The following is a 24,909-nucleotide window of genomic DNA, read 5'->3' on the forward strand; positions in this document are numbered from 1 at the left end:
CTCCCAGCACTTGGGCCTTGTCACCATCACCCCTCTGCTTTATCCTGAGCCTCTCCTCAGGTGGAGCCCGGCTGTGGTGGCACCCCCAGAGCGGGGAGGGACATAAAGGACAGCAGAGCCACCTGTGAGCCAGGGCAGGGCTGATAAGGAGCTGGTTTGGGAGGAGTGACTTGGAATGCTGCATGTAAATGTGGGAGTGCAGAGTCCCAGATAAGATGTGGGCGGGTGAGATAACAAAGGGTCAGGAGGGCTGATCCCGGGAATATTTTCTGAGAGCAGCTGTGTTCAAAGCTGGCTGCAATTCACTGCCTGCTTTTCCTTGACAGGGAGGTGACCTCCCTCTGCTGCTCGCTGAGGTTTGGGGTTGATATTTGGGTAGTATTTGTCAACAGACCAGACCAGACACCGCCTTGATTTGTGTTCTAAGGCACCTGCTGTTTGTAACGGGGATTTTCATGAGAGAGGCAGCAAGGGGAGGACGTGTAATTTAATCTCCAGGCTGTAAAAATCCATTTCTGCTTGTACTTGTTGATAATGTAACTGTGACACAGCTAATACAAAATGACCCGAATGCACTTTCACAGAGTTGTCATAATGAAGGTTGGTCTGTACCCACAGGTGCAGGATGCTGCTCACAGTTTGATGGAAAACTGGAACAACTGGGGTGTTTTTTATCTTTTTTTTTTTTTTTTTTTTTTTTTTGTGTTTATGGTCCTTCAAATATTAACAACATTTTTTTATAGCTGCCCTCTCTGCAGTACTTTCACCTGCAGTTGTCCAGGGCTCCATAAAATAACCATTTTTGTTTGGACTAAAGAAAAACTGACTAGAGGAGGAAGACCAGGTTTGGGTGAGGGTGGATTTTTTCCAAGGAATTCCAAGGGCAGAGCGGGACCTCCTGTAAAATGAACATTTTGTGTGGTCATCCGTTGCTTCAGGAGTATGTCGCTGTCGAGGCAGGACGGGAATGAGAAGACTGACTCAGAAGACTGCTGAGAGTAAAACTCCGGTTTATTCAAAATACACCGCTCTTTTATTTACATTCTTTCCCAACTCTTTCCCAGGCTTCTGCCTGGCTAGAAACTCTCCATTTCTCTCTTTGACTGAATCTGAGACCCACGGGAGTATAGATTAAATCCTTGGAGATGTAGATGTTAGAAAAAGAACAGAAATTACCCCTTGGAACGAAACCAAACCTGTCAATGCTGGCTGGTTTTGTCTGTCTTGGTACCTGGGGTACGAGTGCCACCAGGACCTCATTTCTGGGAGGGCTGGAAATGGACAGTGAGGGGTTTGGGATGTGGGGAAATCACTGCCTGGAGAGGCTGGGGTGTGTTCTGGGAAATGCAGGCACTGGGAGAGCCAATCCTTCAGCTGAGTGTCAGAGCAAGACACACTTTTTGTGTCTCTTGGAGATCTCTTGGGTCACTTCTTCTGTCTCTCGCATAGAAATTCTGGCCCACCTGCCATAATTAAAAGTCGGGATACAAAATTAGGTGGAAGTGCAGGACGGTGTGATAGGCAGGATGAGTGTGGCTCCAGAGAAGGGAACAGGAGTGGGAGTGAGCAGGAGGATCTCATGCCCAAAGGTGGCTGGGGTGGGTCAGAGGATGGAGGATGCGCTCCTGGAGGCAGTTTGGGTGCATGAGAAGAGGCTGAGAGTGCCCAACAGGAGAAGCAGCACCATATGGGACTATAAAGTGAAGGGAAAACCCCCTCGTGATTCGTGCAAGTGAGTAAACAATTGCTGTCCCTACCTGCCTGCAGGCAAGAGGTTTTGGTGTGAGTCTGCTGTTCCAGGCTTGGCCAAGGACACAGCCTGGGAAGCTCCTCAGTGTGATTCAGCCCAGTTTGTTTTGAAAAGCCCCACAAAAACACAAGCACATGTACAGGAGGCATGGAAACTGCAGCTTGTGTTGGGAGCACAGTTGCTGGGTTTGTACACTTCAGCCAGGAAGAAAGGAATTCTTGTTGAAACTTGTTCTGTCTGTTGCTCTCTATGTAAACTTCACATATTGTGTGGGATGCTGCATCCACAGAGTAATCAGAAGGCATGGGGGAAAAAAGAGGCAACATTTGCAGATAGTCCAGTTTCCATTTCTGCTTTGCTGCTGCACATGATCAGCACATTGAGCATAACTGCTAGTGCTCACTTACAAAGACTGTGAATAAATCATTCCTTTGATCTTCTTCAAAATCCAAGAGAAAGAAGAGATAGGGTAGGATAAGGATTGCATTAAGTATGATAGTGTTTAGAATTTCTTCAGTCTTGAACGTTCTTTATTCAGGGACCAACGTATTAAAAATTTAAATTATTCCCATTAAAACATTGTTCCCTGGTACAGCTGTCAAGAGGAAATAGAACATAACTAGGACATTTGTGTCTGGCCAAAAGTCACCAAAATCTCCAAGCATTCCCAAGGAGAACTCTCAAGGAAAGTGTCAGAACCCCAAATGACCTTGACATCACCTCCGAACCAATAGCTTGACATCTGATAGAGACAAGTGGAGAATGCTCAGCGATAAAGGGAGCTTGTGTGGTGCAGCAGCAGAACTCAGGCAAAGAATTAAGGGATAAGGAAAATGTCAGACTATAAAAATCAACGAGATACTGTTGCCAAAAATTAGAATTCTCACTTCGGGCTGTAGGAAAGGAGAAAAGCGGTAGAAGAGGGTAGGCAAGACTCAGAGGCTGATCCCCATCCTCTGCCTGTGATACCACTCCTGTTGTTCTGAAGCTTTTCAACAAGATGTCTAGGGACAAACTGTAAAGAGTCTAGAAGGGAGACGGAGGAAAGGAATAAAAGATGATCAGATCTGAAAGTGAGTTTTATCTGGGGAAAGAAGGAAGGAAACAAGGAAAGAAAGGGAAGGGAAGGAAAGAGAATGAGAAAGGGAAAGGGAAAGGGAAAGGGAAAGGGAAAGGGAAAGGGAAAGAGAAAGAGAAAGAGAAAGGAAAAACAGAGAAAGAGAGAGAAGGAAGGAAGGAAGGAAGGAAGGAAGGAAGGAAGGAAGGAAGGAAGGAAGGAAGGAAGGAAGGAAGGAAGGAAGGAAGGAAGGAAGGAAGGAAGGAAGGAAGGAAGGAAGGAAGGAAGGAAGGAAGGAAGGAAGGAAGGAAGGAAGGAAGGAAGGAAGGAAGGAAGGAAGGAAGGAAGGAAGGAAGGAAGGAAGGAAGGAAGGAAGGAAGGAAGGAAGGAAGGAAGGAAGGAGGGAGGGAGGGAGGGAGGGAGGGAGGGAGGGAGGGAGGGAGGGAGGGAGGGAGGGAGGGAGGGAGGGAGGGAGGGAGGGAGGGAGGGAGGGAGGGAGGGAGGGAGGGAGGGAGGGAGGGAGGGAGGGAGGGAGGGAGGGAGGAAGGGAGGGAGGCTTCAGTACCTGCCGGGCTTTCTGAGTCACTCACCAGCATTCCCAGTATGTTTGCAGGTACTCCAGGGAAGCTCCTTCTCATCTGCAAAGCAGAATTGCAGCCTAAGCCACTTTTCCCATCCTGTAATTCCCCTCTTTAGCCACAGACTGGGGAGAAGTGGCAAACTGCAAACGGCTTGATTACCCAAACTTGGGTGATCCCTGTCCAAGGAGGTAGGAAGGAAAACTGAAAATATTCCTGCAGTTGGGCAAGTTGGAGCCAAACAGCACTGTGAGAATGTGTGTGATTAGATCAGGACCAGTTGCTGTGTGTGAGCTCTCTCCCTGTTAGCACATCTACCAGCTCATCAATGTCCATGGAAGCAAAAGGCTGCATCTGCCTTTAACTGGGACAGATAAACTGCAGGCAAGCCAAATTCCTAGGCATGCCTGCACATGTCTGTGCAGAGCTATAGTCTCTCTTGGTGATCTCATTTAAACATAGTCAAAATTATTAAAAGATGCTGCTATATGGATATGACAATTCGTGCAAATAAAATTGTCATATATTTTATCGTTATGTATTGTTAAGATACTCTTCTAACAAGTTTTTAAAAACACACCAGCCAGCGACAGGGATTGCAACAGAATGTTGAAACCACCTGGACAAAGGAGGGAGGACTCCATTCACAAGCAATTGAACATGATGCACCAGAGTAGATGGGCAGCTGGCAGGAGGTTTGTTTATGACTCCAGTGGTGTCTGGACTTGCTCTGCTGTTTGTGTCTCCAAGGTCTGACTCAAACCCAGTTCAAGCCAGAGGAAAGAATCCCAGCAGTTTAGCAGATATAAAGCTGCCACTCTGGAAAGGATAAGCTTTTGGTAACACATCCTTTCATAAGTCTCTCTTCTTTCTGACGTGCTGGTGACTCTCCTCAAGCTGGGGTTTGCTGGTGGTTATTGGGGCATGCACAAACACATTTCATCCTGCTGCTGCTACCCACATGCTCTGCACCATTGCAAGAGATTCTGGCACCAGTGCTGTACCCTCTGCACACCCCAGATAAATGCTCTTCCCTCCTCTTGGGCAGTGCCTGGGCCTCTTGGGCCTCCATTTGCTGCCCTTTTGCCTTTGCTTTGAGATCACAGAATGGTTTGAGTTGGATTGGGCCTCCAAGCCCACTGCCTTCCATGGGCAGGGACACCTCCCACCAGCCCAGGTTGATCCAAGCCCCATCAGCCATGTGGCTCTGTCTCTGTCTCTGTCATATCTATCTCTATCTCTATCTCTATCTCTATCTCTATCTCTATCTCTATCTCTATCTCTATCTCTATCTCTATCTCTATCTCTATCTCTATCTCTATCTCTATCTCTATCTCTATCTCTATCTCTATCTCTATCTATCTCTATCTCTATCTCTATCTCTATCTCTATCTCTATCATCTCTATCATCTCTATCATCTATCTCTATCTCTATCTCTATCTCTATCATCTCTATCATCTCTATCATCTATCTCTATCTCTATCTCTATCTCTATCTCTATCTCTATCTCTATCTCTATCATCTCTATCATCTCTATCATCTATCTCTATCTCTATCTCTATCTCTATCTCTGTCTCTGTCTCTGTCTCTGTCTCTAATCTCTATCTCTATCTCTATCTCTATCTCTATCTCTATCTCTATCTCTATCTCTATCTCTATCATCTCTATCATCTCTATCATCTATCTCTATCTCTATCTCTATCTCTATCTCTATCTCTATCTCTATCTATCTCTATTATCTCTATCTCTATCTCTGTCTCTATTCTCTATCTCTGACTGCCTAAATCTGTTTATTCTAATGCAGCTGAGGTCCTATGGAGGGCACTCATGGCCTTCATGGTGCCTCCCTTTCCTAATCCAAGTCCAACAAAATATTCACTTAAATTTATTCTCACTCTGGAAAACCTCTGTTCCCCCCAAGAGTAAGGACAAGGCTTACAGAGAGAGGACACATTTCATCAGACCAAACAAGACAGGCCAAACAGCCAGGCTTATGCTCTGCCAGTCCTTGCTTAGGGTTTTATTAAGAGGTTTCTCCATGGTCTCCCCTGGGCAAGGACAGCTTCCTGGTGGATGTGCCCACAAGGTCTGCGATTTGTAAGGCAAAGAAATGGTTTTGATAATCCACAACTTGCTTAACAAGGACTCCCCACACAGAAATGGTTGCTTGTCTTCAAAGGAATGCTTCTGGAGAGCTACTTTGTGGCCAGTCACTCGGCGTTACCGATCCTCATTAGACCAGAAAAGTACACGCTTTCCCTCCAGGAAGAATGTGTAAGTGTTGGAATGTCTAATGTTAGAAATTATTGAAACTGAGCAGTTTGAAATGGTCATTTTCCCTACAGCTGGAATTGAAAAGATGACAGTTTTCTTTCCCGTGTCCATTCTCATTATTTATCAGAACTTTGGCTGTGATTTTACATCCCTAACAAGTAAAATGGATAAGCCAGACCCCTTCCGGGCCACCGCATCCCATCTCCTTTGCCTGCTGCTGCTCCAGCCTTTACCAAACACCTGCACTGCCACCTTCTGCCTGGCTTACATCTCACAGCTGAATTTCCACCACACTTTTGGTTTTTCTTCTGCTCATCCTGCCGAATTCAGGATGTATGTCCTAGGAAAGCTTGGAATACAAAGAAGAAACAACACGTGCATATGCACAATCAGCATGGTCTGTAAACTGATTTTTTTCCCTAGCTGGTCTCTATTAATTGTGCTGTGCTTACTTCCTAGCTTTAATTTGGAGGAAGGGAACTCTCCTATGCTGCTCCCCGTGACCCAAAAATATGAAAATATTTTGCCCAGAGAAGCTGTGGCAGCCACATCGCTGGAAGTGTTCCAGGCCAGGTTGAAAGGGGCTTGGAGCAACCCAGGATAGTGGAAGGTGTCCCTGCCCCTGGCAGGGGTCATCTTTCAGGTCTCTTCTAAACCCAACCATCCTGTGATTCTAGGAGAAGAAATCCAAGTGAAGCATAACCATGGCTTAGGTTAAAAACAAAACTCCCTTTTTTCTTTCTTTCTTTCTTTTCTGATGGCATATTAGCTAAATGCAATGTCAGGCTGAAGGGGAAAAAATACCTGAAAGCCAAGTGAACCCAGATGTACTTTAAACCCTCCCACATCCCCCATTTTAAAGAATTCTTGGTCTCTTTCCTTTTCTGATTGAAGGAAGGGATACCAAAATCACCCTCTACTTAGAAAAATAAATGTTCTTAGTGAACATGCTAATCCCTGCAGCAGCCAGCCTCAGGCCAAGTGGCACTTCCAAGCAGGAGCAGGTCCTGGAAGAGAGATGGGCTGGGCACCGTCTCCTGGAAGGCATCAGAGTCATTAGTGAATGTCTAAACCCCAGCCTTTAACAGAAAGCCAGTTCTTGCAGGCTCCAGAGACCCGATGCATGCAGGAAAAGGTTGGGAATAATTCCCCTGCATCATAAACAGGATTTTTCCCATGCTGAGGAAACAGTGGCATCTGGTGTTGGCTGGGCTCTCCTGCAGCCAGCGCTTCCCGGGAGGCTGATGGACATTCGCTGGACATGGGCAGGGTTTGGCTCCCCAGCGGCACCTGGGCCATGCAGGATGCCCGTGGGAAATGGATTTGTAGAGAATTCTCCAAGCCTGACAGAAGGCTCACAGATCTGCATGTAAACCTTGAGATAAGGAATGCTGACTTAGAAATGCCATGGAACAGGACAAACATTGTTGAGAGAGAAATGGAACTAGAAACGAGTTTCAAAGGATGGCCTTGCAAATAACCTAGATGCTTTGGAGAAATAGAACTATGAAAGATGCACTGGAGTAGGACCCACGAGGGGTAATTTGAGATGATTTGCTTTAAGGCATCTACAGCAAGGTGTGGCAAAAGCTGATAGGCCAAGAAACACTTATAGGGTATTGTAATTAAAAAACAGCTTCTGATTGTCTTGGGTGAATTATAACATCTGTATTGTCTCACCCTTCTCATGAGACTGGAAATGGAATAAAAGTTTTTCAAACATGTCTCAGTTGCCCCATCTCTGGGTCAGAAAAAAACTTAATCCAACAGGGTCTGGCTCCCCAGTGGCACCTGGGACATGCAGGATGCCCAAGATGTCTCCCCAAATATCAGGTGGGGGGCTCAAGCCCATCTGAATGGCAGCTGGAGGCCAGGGCAGTGCATCAAATCCCAAACCGCTTCTAGTGAAGCAGGGAATCGCTCTGTCGGGGCAGGAATTCCAGGACCCAGGACTGTTGTGCATCTCCCTGGTATTTTCTATGGAATTTGGAAAAGGCAAACTGCTCTCTGCATTTTGCTAGTTGAAATACAGTTTATTGGTCTCCTATCCCAGTGCATGAAAGGACATTTCCTACGGAGGTGGACACCATGACCAAGTTGAGCCTGGATCAAGATGGAAACAATTTCTGCTGGCTCCTATCATTTTTCAAGTTGCAGATTTTCCAAAGCTCTGCATCCTTCTACTTCACCAAAGGCTGTTCTGCAATATTTTCAGGATACCCCAGGACCAGTTTTAGCTGAGTGCTGGGACTGACAGGCTTTTTTCTGTTCCTTTTGTGATCAGTCCACAAGCAGAAGTTCTGAGCCGGTTACTCCTCCCGAGTGTGCAAAGGAGCAGCTCTGCTCTCATCCAACAAATCCCAGCTCCTCCTTGTGGCTGCACTCAGAAACCCTCAGCAGCTAAACTCACTCAGAGATACTGATTATTGTGCCTTTTGGGCAGTCTGCCCTATGAAGTTACAACAAAACGCATTTCGGTGACCGAAATCAGAACCGGTCTGACAGCCCTGACAGCGAGGGGCAGCTCTGCACGGGCACTGCTGAACGCTGACCTCCGTGGTCAAACAAGCAGCACAGCTAAAAGGATTTCTCTTCTTGCCTCTGAGGTTTCCAGACTCATCAGGTGGTTTTAAATAACAGCCAGCACTGTAAGTGACAAGGTGCCAAGGGCTGATTTTGGGTGGCGCTGGGTACCTTGGCACGGCGCTCCTCAGAGCGTGGATCTCTCTGTTCCATGACAATTTGTTCAAATCAAGCCCTGGATTTGTCGTGGACCAAAGTTTATTTTCTATAAAAACACGTGAGGTTTTCCAAACAGCAGCTGAACTCCTGCTAGAAAAAAACAAATCAGTAGGAAATTGGTACCTAATGCCAAATCCCACTGAAATTAAATCTGATCCCCATCATCTCCTACAAAGACTTTGGTCTTAGGCTGGCAAATGTAACTCTCCTAAGTCAACAGGCAATTTAAAGTGTGTGGAGAACAAGCTGCAGAGGCTCTACAAATATCCCAACCCTTTAGCTATCAGCAGTCAACATAAACATTGTTACCTGAGTAGGTTCACAGAAAGAGTAAGAAAGGCTGGTTTTGGAAGGTTTTCTTTATTAAACTCAGCTTTCGCTGCTGTTCTGAGTTGACAAACATGTTTCCCAGGAAGACTGACAAACAAAACCAGCTCATAAATACATTTTTTTTTCTCAAACACTGTCGGTACAAACAAATAAAAGCTCTGGTTTGCTACTTTGGGAGGCCCTGTGTAACCAGCATTTTCAACTGGCCAATTAACAGCATGTGTGTTCATCAGTTAAGTACTTCCAGTTCTTTTTAAATGATCAAATCCAGTGTTTAAAAATTATTGCTCGTTATCAGACAAAACCCCAAGATTAAAAGGATGTTCATTATACCAGCCCTGCTGGTAATGAGATTTTTATATTACCAGTACATGCAGCTTTGTGGTGGGATTTTTTTAGGCAATTAAGACCAAAACTTTTCAAAATAAGTTGAGATGCTGGGCAACCAATGTTCCAGGAGCCAAATTCTCAGCAGCTCTGAACTTGGCACCTTCTTAAACTCTCCTTCGTTTAAGATGTCAAGCTAAGAACCCCTGACAAAAACATCCCTCAACCACTTAGGGCTGGGGATGGAGCACCCAACTGTGACGCTGCTGCAAGGCTTTGCTGCCTGGAAGTAAGTCCTGTCCTGGCACGGCTCCTGCCTCTTCCCCAAATCCCCTGGGACCTGCCTGGTGGGCTGGGGTGAGGAAGAGGAGCAGTGCAGAGTTGTAGATGATGGAGGTGTTTATCCTGTCTCGCTGCTCCGCAGGCTCCAGGGAGGGGACAGTGGCAGGTGCCAGCAGCAGGTGGAAAGGTGGATTTCCTCACAGCCCCTGGAACCAGAGGCACCCGAACCTCTGCGGCTCCTGGCAGCGACGCCTCGCGTGGCAGATCCCCCCGTGCCCAGCGCACACGCTGCTGTCCAGGGGTGTCCCACCGGGGCCGCCCCGTGCCCGGAGCCCCGTGGGGCCAGCGGCCGCCTTCCCACGCGCTGCTGCGGGGCACGGCTCGCTGCCCTCCCCGCCCGCCACGCGCTGCCCACGGGGAAACCAGGAGAGCGCTCCGCTGCTGGCCCGGGCAGGGAGCCTGTCCAGGAGCGCTGCCGTGCCACGCCGCCGAGGCCGTTCCTCAGGGCACCGCGGGGATGCTCTGCGGGGGCCGCGGGCCCTCGCCCGCCCTCACCCCGCCGGGCCGCTTCGGGTACACCGCGCTGGCCGCCTTGAAGAACTCGTCCGCAGCGTCCAGGGCGATGAGGCGGTCCTGCCAAACAAGGGGGGTTGTGGTCACTGTGGGATGCTCCAGGCACGTCCCTGCACAAGGCCCTCCCTCCACAGGAACTCTCAGACATTAGGCCTCATCTTTTCACAGAATCAGAGAATGACCAGGTTGGAAGAGACCTTCAAGATCATCGAGTCCAACCCAGCTCCAACACCTCAACTCAACCATTGGTACCCAGTGCCACATCCAGGCTTTTTTTAACACATCCAGGGATGGCAACTCCACCACATCCTCAGGCAGACCATTCAAGTACTTTATCACTCTTTCCATTAAAAGCTTTTTCCTAATATCTAACCTCTGTTTCCCTTTACACAGATTGAGACTGCGTCCTCTGGTTCTGTCATTTGCTGCCTGGAGAAAGAGACCAAACCTCACCTGACCACAGCCACCTTTCAGGGAGCTGTAGAGGGTGATAAGGTCACCTCTGAGTCTCCTTTTCTCCAGGCTGAGCACCCCCAGCTCCCTCAGTTGTTCCTCAGGGTTTGTGTTCCAAAGCCCTCTCCAGCCTTCTTGCCTCCTCTGGACGCACTCGAGCATCTCAACGTCCTTTTCCCACCTCGTGTACGGGATGCCAGAGCATCCAGTTGCAGGGAACTTGCAGAGGGGTGTGGAATTCATGGTGCTGCAGCACTGGCTTTTCCGAGGAAACCGAACACCAAGCTCCAAGTGCAACATCTGAAGGGATCTCCCCAGAAGTATCTGAGCATCCTGTGGCTCACCTGCTCTCCTCCCTGTCCTGTGAGCTCCCTGCAGAGTTGGATGGTGGGGCAAGGTGAGCTCGCAGTACTCACCATCACGAAGAGATAGCGCTCAGAAAGCTCCCAGCTGGTTGGGAAGATGTTGGTCTCTTCTGAGAGCTTTAACAAGATGTCCCGGGCTTTGCTCATGTTCTGAGAGTCACTGATGATGCTGAGTTTGGTCACTGACAAGAGGGAATCTGCTTCCTTCTGGAAACCTGGGAAAGAGATGTTACAGAAACAAGTCATTGAACGTGAGAGCAGGGTCATCCCTGAGCCCTTCAGGCTCTTGGAAGGTTCCTTTTTCCCCTTCCACCCTGGGCAGCTGCATCCCTACTTCCTAAAACAAACCAGCACTCCTTCAGGCAGGCTGTGGGACAGGTATAAACCTGCTGGTGGGGAAAATAAATCACAAAAGTAACCACAGCAAGTTCATTGCTGGTTTTCCTGAGAAAAGGTGTGTGAACATGCACAACCCAGGGTGCTGATTCAGCTCTTCCATGCTCCTGATGCTACCAGAGCTTTCAGGGCTGGTGGGGCTCCCTAAATCAGCTAACAGGGATAAAACCTGTAGCAGTGATGAATACCATGCTAATTGTTCCTGTAGCAGTCTGCATCAATTACAGGAAGGGTATCCAGGGGAGGAAAGGTGGAGGAGAGTGACTGCTGGGGTCTTTAAATGCAATGGCTACCATTAACTCTTTGTGCTCACCTCCAGGGGGCTGGTGGTGATGCATCTCACATGAAAACACTTATGGGGTAAGAGTGGTGGGCTTCTGATTAAAGCAGAGGCCTAGATAACAGAAGATGGCAGGTCTCACATCTGGTTGCTCATTTAGCATCACTAAGGCCAAATGATCCCTGGCCTCGAGCTTCCCCAGCCTTTGCAGAACATCTCTGGAGCCACTGTGGATGTGACAGGGATGTGGGAGAGCCTTTGTCAGCCTGCAGTGAGAGATGGAAGGATGCCAAGTGATCCCTGCCAAGCTTGGCCTGCTCAGGCTGTGTGAGCACCTGGGTGGAGATGAGGGTTGACACCCGGTTATGGATTTATGGTGTTCCTCCCACCCAAATGCCAGAATAGCAGGTAGGGCAGGAGTGGCTGAGATACCCATCTCTGGCTCCCATTGAGGGTATCCTAGAATAGATTCACTCATCCTCCTCTCATCAGCCACCACCCACCTCCAGAGCATGATGGAAGTCACCCAGCGGATGTGCTGGCACATCCTGAGTGTCACATGCTGTGTGCCAGGCAACTGGGAAAACCCCATCACACCCACCACCACCACCTGGAAACAGCAGCAGGAGAGTTCCTGTGGAGCAATTCCACTTGATGAAAGAATATTTCAAACCCACTTGGGAGCAAACGAGGTGAGTGGCTTAGCTCTGATCAGATGCCACTGGCTAAGAAAACGAAATAGATGTATCTGTGTTCCCATCTGAAAGGAATATTCATTCCTTCCTGCTTATCTTGTTTAGAAAAACCCAGGGTGAACTCCCACTGCAAGGTTTCCACAAGGAAGCTTGGAATGGGTGACTGTGCATGCTATTATGGGCTTGGAAGGTGATCATGGCTCATGGGCTTTTGATGTGCCTGCAGACACAGTGTCCCTGTCCCCTCCCCGCTGTGCCTGAGCCCTGGGGAGACTCAGATACCATGTGGGACACCTGAGGGCATCGCTCAGCAACCTCCTTTTACTCCCCTGCTCTCCAGCTTGATTTTGTGGAGCTGTTCCCATCCTCAGCCCTGGTGGGATCTGGCATTCAGTACCACTAGAATTACATCCATTTGGCCTCCAGCTTACCTAAATCCTCCAAAATGTGTTTCCACCTGCTCCTCACTTCTTTCCGGGTCTGCCGTAAAGTATAAATGTCGTAGTTGAGCTTCTGCCACTCCTGCAAAGCAAAGGGATGAGAGACACTCAGACACTGAAATCTGCTGCTTTTCAAGGAATTTCAGCTCTGAGGAAGGGAACCAGAGGTGCAGAGTTGGTGTAGGCACTGAGATATGAGGTGGTGGCTGTGAAGGTCAATGACCAGGCTGCTGCTGCCCCTGGAAGAAATTACATCGACCCACACAGAATATTTAGCTTGACACTTGGTCTCTGTTCAAAACAGCTTTCAGTTTCCCTGAAATTACAGAATTTAGCTCAGGTATTGGAGACAACTGCTCCTCAGTCAGACATAGAGACCTGCTTGGCATGAACTGGAGCAGGCAGGTGTTCAAAAGTACTAGAAAACCAGAAAAACTGTTTTGTTTGGGTTTTTTTAAGATCAGGGTATCCTCTTTTGAAAGAGATGCACATGGATGGACGAGGGCTGAAGTGGAACCATCTGATATGATAACACTCAGTGGCCACCAGGTGATGAAGTTAATGCCTCACTTCACTGCACAGCTGAAATATTGCACTGGACCTCCAGCTTTAGAGCTGGACAATGGGATACTGGGCAAGAGGGGAGGGTTTGGGGTCATTTATTAAAGTCACAGTGGCACATTTAAAGACACCTGCACAAGTCTCATGGTGGGCTTGGCAGTGCTGGGTTAATGGCTGGACTCAATGATCTCAGATGACTTTTCCAACCTGAATGATTCCATGATTCCATAAGCATGCATTCCTGTGGAAATGCATGTGTTCTGCAAGAAAACCAGGAGCACTTTTCCCAGCTCCTCCTAGCCAAGTTTAATCCATGCACACACTGCAAAGGGTGCATTTTTAGAAGCAGCCCAACAGCAGGGTCACAACATCACCTGATAACTTCCTTCCAGTAACAACCTTAATTAATCTCATTTCTCAGCAGGGGATTACCTAGATGGGCTCCTGAAGAATAAACAGGTGTTAATCTGTGCTGTCACCCTGAGATTTTCCTACAGGCCATGCTGGGTTCAGAGGAGAAAAACAACGCCCACAGAGGTCAGCCCTGTGTTAGAAATCCCACTGTTTTCTGGTACTTGGTCAAAGAGCTGGCTTGATTCCATAAAGATTTGAAGATTCCTTAGTGTTTTTTCCCTGAATGTGGCTGACATTCCACAACTGCAGAGATTTAAAGCCAAGCCTGTTTTCCTGCTGACCAGCACTAGCTGCAGGAAGCCCTGGGAGATAATTACACTTAGGAAAACGCAGCCGGTGGGGTTAGGACAATAGTGACTCCAGGTCAGGAGAGCAGGGGAACCAGCTCTGCCACAGCCACTCACTCCCAGAGAACAAAATCCCCTTCCAGAGGCACATTTCCCTCTCTCCTGAAGGGGCACTTGGATCAGCTTCGCTGTTTGCACAGGAGAGCACCTGGCTGCCAGCACAAGGCAGCAGGACAGCCCTTCACCAGAGGAATGAGGCAGGGGCAAGACTCTCCTCTCCCAGCTCAGAGCTGGGAACTGAGCTCCTCTGGGGGGAAAAGAAAAGAGGGAGGGGGGTTATTATGTTAAAGCTTTGTGGGAAGTTTATTGAAAACTTGAGAGTTTTTAGAAAGAGGCTGAAAAGCTGCATGATGCCTTGGTCCCCACTGGCAGGGGCTCCTTGGAAATGCCTCGGCCCTCTCATGACCCCCTGGCACAGGCAGAAAGGGGGGGGAGCCAGTCTGGACATGCTGCTGGGGAATAGCTGCGTGTCTCTAGTGCAGACAATCCCTCCAGACAGCCACTGTCATCCCAGGCGTGCTTCACGCTGTGGAATCAGGGAGCTGGGGCACTGGGAAAGATGCTCCTCTCCACAAAATGTGGCCTCCTGGCAGCCAGCAGCAGCTTTAAGGGCCGTGGGGATTTACCCCGTGGTAGGAGCCAGACTCCTCTCTAAGCATGGAGAGCAGTGCTTAGCATGCAGGGAAGCTGCTCCTGATTTTCTCTGGATTAACAGCAGCGTGTTTTCCCTTGTCGGTTTTTGTTTTAAGGGAATCTAGGTTATGGCTTTCTTGTACATCACAGTGTTTGAGCTGTGTTATGGAAGTGAATCTGGTGAATGTTCACTCCCAGGGGGGCTCTGACAGCATCCTGTCAATGGGAAGTTTGGGGAGTGTGCAAAGGAATCGTTTTTGGATACAAAACTGTGCTTAACTGTGGTGCCTGCGTGGGACCTCTTGTTCCGGCGGGATTTATTTTGCCTGAGCATGAAGTTGCATCTGTTTATAGTTCTGTAGAGAAAGCTGGGAGGAGGATGCTCCCAGCCATGGAAAAAGACCTAGAGAAGCAGAGATTATCAGGATGAGATTGGGCTGAGCTCTCAAAGGGACTCATGCCCTGCTCTCCATCAGTCTCAGAAACCACTGGATCTTCCCAGGCACTTCCTTCCAGCAGAGACATCTGAACTGCCACGGGCAGTGCTCTGCGTGCCTTTAATGAGAATAAACTCAAGAGCATCTCTCCACACCCAAAATTATTCTAAAAAGCATCTCCCTTGAGCTACAGAGCAGAGGAAGAGCAAAGCTTTTTGCTGAGAGCCGAGGCTTTGGGGAGGGATGCCCTGGGTCAGCCGGGAGCGCTCACAGCATCCCCCGCCGGGCAGGGCAGGGGCTCCACACCAAACCCTCTCCCTCGGCCTTCTCGGGAAGTCAGAGGAACTCCTGGGCCAGGGAGGAGCTTCTGCACACGGGACTGGGAAAGCACAGGGCGAGACTGACACACCAGTGTGGGCTGTTTCTGGGACATCCCAGCCACGCACTCAAAAGCAGTCCTTTAAGATATGGACTCTTTTGCCAAAATCTGAGCTGACCACAGGAAGGCAAAGCAGGTTGCAGTTCCCAGACCTGTTTTTTGCAGCCAGTTTTGCCCTTTAAACCTACAGTGCAAGGCACGACAGATACCAGTGGGGGCTTGAGAAAACCCTGAGTGTGTGAGTCACGAATATCCCAGGAACAGTAGGGAAACCCCACTGCCTCCCTTCTCTACATGCTCAGCCCTTCAGATATTTATCTGGAAAACTTCCCCAGACTCTCTAGTGTGAAACACTAAATCTGCAAATGCCAAATGACATGGAATAAGCCAGGCTGGTACGTAACTCGGAGCTCTGGGAAAAAATGTGCCAAGAGAACAGGCAACGTTGTCCAGCTTCTCATCCCTGATCATATGAAAGTTTCCTAATTACTAGGGAACTTTCTTCATGCTGCCAGAACAATCCTCTACCAAATCCATTACCTTTATTCTCTTAGAAGCAATTGAGGTCACCGTTCTTTTCAAGAGCTATTTTAGAAATGAGCTCAAAACAGAGTTGTCAGGGAAAGACTGCAGAGTATCAGCACAGGCAGGAACCAGGGATGCTCCTGCTCTGGCTCCACTGGAAGTAGCTGAACAAATATAAGACCGACATCTCAGAAGAATGTTGAAAACATTCAATTTAAGAGAGGCATGCAGACATTAAGAGGGTTGGGTTTGGGCTCCCCAGCCCTGGATAAATCCCATCACCTCTCTGTGCCCCAGTAACAGCTGGTCACAATTCTGACCTTCTCTGTGACCTGTTTAGAAAAGAATAATCCTGTAGGGGAGAGCAGGAGGAGAAAGAAAAATAGGCCTTGCCAGCTCATTAATGGGCTTTTCAGGGGGATCATGCCAGCATTGCTCTGCTAGCCAGGCCCCTTGGAGGGATGCAGGCTGAGGAATTGCCTTTGCTATGGGGTTTGTGATCCCACCTTTCCCTAGGGAATAAGCCAAGAGAAGAGAGAAGAGAGAAACACTGCATGTACTGCAAGCCATGAGAACAGGGGGTTTTCCTCATTCACCATGTGAAATGCCACCTTTAGTTTCTGTTCCCAGAGCTGCGGCACAGCTGCCCTGGCTCATTCTCTGAAGCCAGCAGTGGTGCACAGCTCCCTGCCCACAGCTGGGGAACTCCACACACCCCAGCAGAGGGAACCTCAAGGAGGGGACTCTGTGCACCTCACACTCATTGGCCCAGCAACAGCCCCAGTGCAGCCCTTGCTGCTCTTTTCTGAGCAGATCTCAGATTTCACCAGATCTCAGATTTATTTTACCCTACAACAGACTCAATGAAGCTGCAGAGTCAGAGTAGGGAAAAAACCTCCCATTTCCCCCATATCTGAAATATGATCCCAGCCTTCAAAAGCTGTGATGACAGCTCTCATCTTCAAAGCCTGCATCTGCTTGACCAGCCCCTCCGCAATGGCTTTCCTGGTTTTCTCTGTGAAAGGTAAGGACACACTGAGTTTAGGCTGGAGCTGCCAAATTTCCCAGAGCAGAACTGCCAGCAGGGAGAGCAGGAAGACACAGATCCACATGGATCAGGTGTGGGTCCTGCCCCATGGTGGGGGCAAAGAACTGACCCCAAGGGAGGGCACCAACACTGCCAAGACAGGGCCATGCAGATCAGGAACACATGATGGACAGCAACCTGCTCTTTGGGATCCTTCCAAAGGCCTGTGCTGGGAAATCCCTGAGATATGGGTGAGGAATGGCAAAGCACATAGTGAGTGCACACCACAACTTCTTTGTTAAATGAAGGAGCAGAAATGCAGCAAGTTCTCCTTTCAGACAGTTTTAGCCGCAGCAAGTACCTATGGTTTTCTAATACTTGTGCACCGCACAGAAAACTGTTCCTCCATCCTCAGTCCTGCAGTATCCACAGGCTCTCCCTGGGGATGTCGGGTGCAGAGCAGCCCCCCAAGCAGATGATGGCTTTTGCAGCCCAGTGTTGTTCTGCAATCAGACTTCTTTCTCTCTCTCTATGAGCTGAAGTCTTATTAGGAGGGGAGTGCACTGCAACCTGGCCTAATTTTAAAATGCTTGCTGGAGTAAGGAGAGATTTTGGCACCAGGGGCCAAGCACAGGAATGCTCGCTTTGCTGTCCAAGTCTCTCCCTGTCCTGCCACACAGCAAGAGCTGCAGCTGGAAACTGCAGCAGCCTGCTGGGCTTCCCTGTGGTGCCTCAGTTTCCCAGCTGTAAGAGGGGACAGAAGAGCTGCTGCCAGTCCTGAGCTGCAAAGGGCACGGGGCCACACACAAGCATAAAGTGCACTGGCTTTCCTCAAAACATTCCTTTCTGTTGCCCTGATGTTGTGCCCCCCAGGCTTTTTATTGATTGCACTGCATGAAGAAGCAGAGTGTGTGATCCTGCCTTTGCTATTGAGAGGAAGCCCCGTGAGTTTTGGGCTTTCTTTGTCCACTGGTGGGCACAGGGACTGCTCAGAGCAGCTAAAAACCCTACAGATACACCGAGGGCAGGATTTAGGGCAGGATTTAGAGCAGGCAGGCACTTTGGGTTTGGGAGATGCAGGGGCAGGAGCACATTCCTGCTCAGCCATAACTGATGCTCTTCCCTGGCCCCTGAACGAGGGTGACACACAACACTGCTGTGCACCAGTGCAGCCCCTAAACACAGCTGTCCTTGTTTCCTGCAGCCACTTTGGGATGGATGAAGCTCCCTAACTTCTCTCAGACAAGCAACTCAAGGTAGAGAAAGCAGCAGTGGGGAGGGAAGAGTTCTCCAGTCCAAGCCGTAAAGGTCACATGCCAGCATGAAAATGTTGTTACAAAACCATCCATTGTAAACACCACCATTAAATCAAACTCACCAAAAGAACACCCCATTAAATGGGGATTCTGACCAACTGTACACAAGCATTCCATTACCTCTTTTAGCTAATTACAACTGGTAATTTTGATTTCTCTGGAGTTTAAGGCTCCTTATAAAGCTGAGCTGGTTTTTGGTTTACAGAGACTATCACAGAAGGAACAGTTACACTCCTGCAGACTCTTGGACGAAGTAGGATCACGTTGAAGTTAAACATGAAGCCCCCAGGCTTTCCTGCAAATATTCTGGAGTCGTGAAAGCAATCAGAGAGGAGAAAAATGTGTCACTGTTTGCTACAGCCTGCTCCTAATCAGTCCACTGCAATCTCCTTTGTGCTGAAGTGCCTTCTTAGCAAAGGAAATCAGGGCTGCAGAACAGCCTTTATGTAAGAGCCGTGATTTTTCCATTCCCACTAAGAGCCGTGGCTTAGTTCCCTGCTTCCCGAGAGCTGCCGTGGTCCCGCTGGAGCAGGACTGAACTTGGCACGTCCCCGGGCACTGCCCATGGAAAGGACAAACCAGGGAAATGCCCAACCAAAGCAGCAGCCTGGGGAGGCAGGAAATGGGGCTGGGCCCCAGAGCTCCCAGCACACCTTGGTGGCTTTGTGGTGGTTGCAGGGCATCGCTCCCAAGCGTGTTCCAGCTGCCATGAACGCCTGGAAAACCTCGCTGGAATCTCCCTGCTTCCTGATATGTGAGAAACAAATGTTTCCTAGCCACTGTAAAGCACCTTCCTCATGTTCTTCCCATTCCCTGTCACTTTCTTTTCCTTTCTCTGTCTCTTCTATTCCTCCTCTCAGTGTCATTTGTCCCTGGTCTCCAGCTCAAGCCTACTTCGTGTGTTTTCCCACATCCCTCCATGTAGGCAGCCCATTACTGACCTCCTGACTGCCCTGGTTTTTAAGTGTCAGCTGCTGTGTTCCCTCACTCCTCCACAGAAAGTACACACCTTTGGTTTGGGCTGAGCAAAGATGCACAGAAATAGAGATTTCCAAAGGGGATGGGGAGTGAAGGGAGGAAGTATTCTGGAGGCAATTTATGCTCAAAGGGATAATGCCCTGGGAGGGCACTAAAGTATCCCAGCCAAGGAGAACACAGGGATTCTCACCATAGAGGGACATGAACCCAAGGGTACCATGGAGGTGAGAAACACACCACACCTCAGGGCAGCTCCTCCTGGAGATACCCCTGAGCTTCCCAGTGATGAGATAGCCAAAGAGATATCCACACCAGATGTAGGATAAAATCTGGAGGGTGATGGAACAGGTGAGAGGACCTGGTTCCTACATGAGCCACACTGGGGGACTCTGGGGTCTCCACAGCAGCTTAATTGAAGGAAGGGCATTGACCTTGCTGGTGTCAGGCCAGAGGAGCCCAAGGTGACCAGAAGGATGGAGCAGTTCTGCTGTGGGGAAAGGCTGAGAGAATTTGGATTGCTCAGCCTGGAGAAGAGAAGACAAGGTGACCTAACTGCAGCCTTCCAGTGCCTGAAGGGAATCCTATAGGAAAGATGAGGCAAAACTATTTACAAAAGCCTGGAATGACAGGACAAGGGGGAATGGCTTCAAACTGACAGAGAGTAGGTTAAGATGGGATATTAGGAAAAAAACATGTTCCCTGAGAGGGTGGTGAGACCCTGGCACAGTGTGCCCAGAGCAGCTGGGGCTGCTCCATCCCTGGAAGTGTCCAAAGCCAGGTTGGATGGGGCTTGGAGGAACCTGGGATAGAGGAAGGTGTCCCTGCCCACGGCAGGGGTGGCACTGGATGAGCTTTAAGGTCCCCTCCATCCCAAAGCGTTCTGTGGTTCTGTAATTCACCACACCCTGCCAGATCCCCCCAGCCCAGCCCTCACCTCCGAGTCCTTGTCCAGCTGGTTCCTGACCACAATCATGTTGTAGAGCACGCGGTCGTCGTCGGCCTCGGTGTGGGTCACGTCGTGGGGGGTGCTCCACAGGTTCTGCTCCTCATCCCGCGCCAGGGTGGCTCCGAAGGACGTGTAGGGGTTGTTGTTACTGCAGGGACAGAGGGGCGGGCAGCCTCAGCACCAGGCTGCCTTCCCAGTGCCCACTGCTCAGCCCCCCCCTCTCCCACAGAGGAGGGAGGGGACAGAGGTTTTTCACCTTAGCAAACATCCTGAGCAGGCAAGCCATGGTTCAAACCAAACCATGGGATGTCCCAGGTGCCCCCAGCCAGCAGCTCCTACCTCAGAGCTGCAGTGATGTGCTGAGCTGTGCAACAACACACATGGCATGGAAAGGATATTCAGCCCCATCTTATTTTGTAAATGGAAATGTCCTCAGCCTTCTAGTGAACTCCAGGCTTTATTTGCTTAGCAAAGCTGAGTGTTATCTTCTGGGAAGGCTGTCCCCATGGAGGTGGGGAGCTTTTCTCTGCACTGGGGAAGTTCTGTGTTTTATGGCTTTATGTTGCTATTGGGATGTGCCATTTTTTAACAAGGACACTTCTGCCAAGAGAACTTTTAGCAGGGGATCTCCATAAAGTGTCTAAGCCAAATGTCCAGCCACTTGAGCAGAACAATACAAGTGCAGAACTATTTTTGGCCTTATCACCCTCTGGCCATCCCTGCTCACTTGTTGTCAGAACAACCCACTGTTTATTTTGTTTGCTACCCAAACCCCATTCCTTTCCCAAGGAACTCATCCAGAGAAACTTCAGGTAACACTGTGAGTACCATGGCACCAAGCCATAAAAAGATGCTAAGAGGAACTCTGGCACACAGATGAAATAGAAAAAAAACTAATTCCCATCAGCATTCCAGCAAGAAGGTTAATTAGACTTTCAACAAACCAAAAACCTGAGCAACAGGTAATAAAGGGAAAGATAATCTCTTATAATCTCTCATTAAAGACAAGCAAGCAAAGGTAACTTGGAGGGTGTGGAAGGGCACAACCGTTTTTCAGTGGTGGAGCAGCGAGGGTGGGAACACTCAGGAGCCAGCTGTGCCATTATGGGTTCACTCCCACCCTGCCTCCCACAGCTTCTTCCCACTCAGGCATTTACCCCAGTAAATATGCTCAACATTTGAATTGCTTAAAACACCAGTATTTAGCAATAACACTGCCACACCTGAGCTTTTCTAAGCCGCTCCCTCCCTCACAGCTTGAAGGGCATTTCCCAGCACATTCCCATTTCCAAATCACAGCATGGAGCATCCTGTAAGGCATGTGGCAGCGCCCAGGACGCAGCAAATCCGTACCGGCACAGAGAGTTCTGCCAACAGCTCTTCCAAGCAATGTTGCAAAGGAAAAAACGGGAGCGAGAAAAGAAGCACATGAACAGCAGTGGCTTTGCAGGTTAAGGAGTCTCTGTGGCACCAGAAGGGACAGGGAGCATTTCACACGGTGGATTTTACCCAGAAAATGGTGAGCACAAATGCTTATTCAACAGATTTCTGCTCCAGGGGGCTTTCAGTTCACATTAAATTTTAGCATTTGGAGCCCAAATATTTACTTTGTTTTCATCTTGAGTGCACCATCCGAGCCAGACGCCACCTTCACCCATCAAGAGACAAACAAGCAGCCCGGATGCTTTGCAACACCAGCTCCCAAACCTAAAACTCAGCTAAAAGAGCTGAAATCTCAAGCAATTCCTTCACTTTAAACAGTAAAAATAAAGCCAGCAAGCTACTGCAGGATCCCCACTATGAAACGAGACCCCACAGCCCGTTGGGGATGGCGATTAGGCTGTTAGATTAATTATGCTGGCACACGTGGATAAGGGCAGGTGCCTTTCCAACTCCCAAAATTTACAGAGGCTTTCCTCCTTAGGGCCAGCATTAATGGGATCGCCAGTTACTGAAGCGAGGTGCCAGGTGAGGGGCAGCAGCAGGAGCCTCTCTGCACGTGTGCCCGGCTCCCGGGAGGTTAATGCCAATTTCCTGGCCCGGAGGCCCCATGCTTGGGATTAGCCGGTTATTATTTAGGTAACTGTTTTATCAGGGCGTTTGAAGGCGTGTGCTGCCAGCTGCACAGGCAGCTCTCCCTTAAAGCCGGCTCGGGCTGGGCATCATCTCCTCCCTGGCATCCCTGAATGGAGCCAGGCTGGAGAGCTGCGGCTGTTCACCTGGAAAAGGGAAGGCTCCAGGGAGACCTTAGAGCCCTTCCAGTGCCTAAAGGGGAGAGTGACTTTTTACCGGGGCAAGGGGGAACGGTCTTAAACTAAACGAGGAGAGACTTAGATTAGGGGTTAGGAAGAAATTCTTCCCTGTGAGGGTGGTGATGCCCTGGCACAGGTTGCCCAGGGAAGCTGTGGCTGCCCCATCCTGGAAGTGTCCCAGGCCCGCTTGGAGAGGGCTTGGAGCACCTGCGATAGTGAAAGGTGTGCCTGCCCACGCAGGGGTGGAACTAGACGAGCTTTAATGTCCCTTCCATCCCAGTCCATTCTGGCATTCTGTGACCCCAGCCTGCGAACAGAGCTCTGCACAACCCAGAGCTGCCGGCAGCGGGACCTGTCCCCCGGTCAGGGATGCAGTGCCCCCCTTTTTGTTCAGCGCCCCAGCTCCTCTGCTGAAATCCCACTGTGGAAAGAGAAGCGCCGGACAATCCCTACGGCCGGGGAACAGCGAGGGGATGCCGCGGGCAGGCTTCAGGAGGAGTGCAGCCCCTGTGGCGGCCGGCCCGGGCGGAACGAGAGGGGAAGCGGCTCCATCCCGCCGGGAAGATCCCTGCGGAGCCCCGAGCGCTCTGGCAGGGGATGGATGCTCCGCTCCGGCGGGGACGGCGCGGGCAGCGGGGCAGGGACAGCGGCGGGGAAAGGCTCCGGGCGGCCGCATCCCGGGCCGGGTCTCACCTGAGCAGGGGCTCCTTCTCGGGCGCCGCCGCCTCCCCGCCGCAGCAGCCGCAGCAGCCGAGCGACCGCAGCCAGGCCCGCAGCCCCATGGGCGCCGCCGGAGAGCCGGGCAGGGCAGGGCACGGCCCCACGGGCCTCCCCTGCCCCCGCCCCACCGGGGCCGGGCCGGGCTCCGCACCGCCCCGCAGCCCTGCCCGGCCCGGCCCGGCCCGGTCCCGCCCGCAGGGGCGGAGCTGCTGCGTCCTTCTGCATCCTCCTCGAACCGCCCTCCCGCATCTTCCTCCTGCACCCCTCAGGACTCCCCTGGATGCTGAAGCGCCCTTCTGCACCCTTCCAAACCCTCCTGTACCCTCTTGTCCCCTGCAGCATCTTTCCCTGCCCTTTTGCATCCTAACTCCTGGATGCTGAAGCGCCCTTCTGCACCCTTCCAAACCCTCCCGTACCCTCTTGTCCCCTGCAGCATCTTTCCCTGCCCTTTTGCATCCTAACGCGCCCTCCTCCATGCCACTGCATCCTCCTGCACATCCTGCATCCTCACCTTTCCACACCCTGCCGCACTGCCTCACACCCTTCTCTGCCTCTCCTGCACCCTCCTCAGTGCCACGTCGCATTTGCAGCCTCCAGCCCTCGTGCCCCCACTGGAACAGACCACCACTGGCCACCACAGCATGGCCAGAACCCAAAAATTCCCCCTTTTCCAACCCTCTGCACCACTACACTTCCAGGTCTGTTCCCACCTGGCTTTTGGGACACAGGACTGTGATCCTGGTAGCTGCAATGGGAAATGGGTGAGGGGGGGGGATGGACTCACCTGTCTCCTGGTACAGGGGCTTTTGAGGAAGAATAGAAGAGCCTAAAATATTGCTGCCTTCTTTTTTTTTTCCCTCCCTTTTGTCAGGAAAATTAATCCACAAACACCAGAGGTTTATGTCCAAAATGTATACAGAGGAGTCCTGTAGTTTTATTTGAGTTAAGGGAGAGGCCATGGGGTATTTCCCCTGGGGTCTCTCAAATTTTTAAAGGACACAGCCTCCTTTTTACCCTAATTTCCTAGCTGCAATTCTCTCTTTCCCCATTGGCTGAGGTACTTGAAAGGTACAGACTTCCTGAAAAGCCTGATACTTAAGACCCTTTCTAATGTAAACCCACACCCCACCTCCCCATTTTACTTTGTGTCTCTGTTCTTTTTCTCTAAATCCAGAGATTTAGCACAGTCTTGAGTAACAGTCTGGGTCAATTAATGGACTTCCTATGGAATTTATGGTTCCCCCATTGCTTCTTTCACCTCTGCCTATCTGTCCTTACCAACCATCAGGCCCGCAGTTTACAAGGACACCTCCTTCTCATTCCTTTCACTGTCTTACATTCTATCACATGCCTGGCTAGAACCCCAAGAAGGAAAAGCTGAAACTCTGAACTAAGATGGTCCTGGATCTTGTTTAATTGCCACAAATTTGTTTGCATTTCAGAGCAGTCCATCAGGCATCAGCCAGACCCAGAGCAATTGCTCTGAGTCTGGTTTGGCCATGCAGGTTCCCAAAGTTATTTAATTTTAGTACAGCAGCTTCCTGACGCCACTGGGCTTTTTGCTTGTGCCAGCAGATATAATAATATCAGCTACTACATCCTCATGCCCAGAGAGTGCATGCAAGGAAAGGTGAAATAAGATCATTCTGAGCTCACATTTCTCTCCCTCCTTTTATTCCAGAACTGCAAATTCATCAGCACTGGATCCGGCCCCTGCGTGGGGAGTGGGATATCTCGGGTTGCTCGGCCACAGATTCTCAGGTGACTTCTACATTTCATTTAATTCAGTGGCTCCACAACCAGATTTCCCTAATGAAAAGGTGAAACAGTG

General features: G+C 50.1%; 1 protein-coding gene and 1 long non-coding RNA gene across 2 annotated transcripts; both read right to left on the minus strand.

Moving 5' to 3' along the window:
- Positions 1-990: 990 nt before the first annotated feature.
- Positions 991-3,909, minus strand: LOC140684516 (uncharacterized). Its single transcript, XR_012056893.1, has 2 exons — positions 3,398-3,909; positions 991-2,776 (listed from the first exon to the last, which is right to left on the minus strand). It is a non-coding gene; the product is annotated as an uncharacterized lncRNA (long non-coding RNA).
- Positions 3,910-8,744: 4,835 nt separating this feature from the next.
- Positions 8,745-23,239, minus strand: MREG (melanoregulin). The gene is made up of 5 exons (XM_002191559.5): positions 23,052-23,239; positions 20,095-20,254; positions 12,535-12,625; positions 10,784-10,947; positions 8,745-9,974 (listed from the first exon to the last, which is right to left on the minus strand). The coding sequence occupies exons 1-5, from the start codon at positions 23,138-23,140 to the stop codon at positions 9,843-9,845; spliced, it is 636 nt and encodes a 211-aa protein (XP_002191595.4). The 5' UTR covers positions 23,141-23,239; the 3' UTR covers positions 8,745-9,842.
- Positions 23,240-24,909: the final 1,670 nt, after the last annotated feature.

This window comes from Taeniopygia guttata, chromosome 7, assembly GCF_048771995.1.
Source record: "Taeniopygia guttata chromosome 7, bTaeGut7.mat, whole genome shotgun sequence".
NCBI classification, from domain to species: Eukaryota; Metazoa; Chordata; class Aves; order Passeriformes; family Estrildidae; genus Taeniopygia; species Taeniopygia guttata.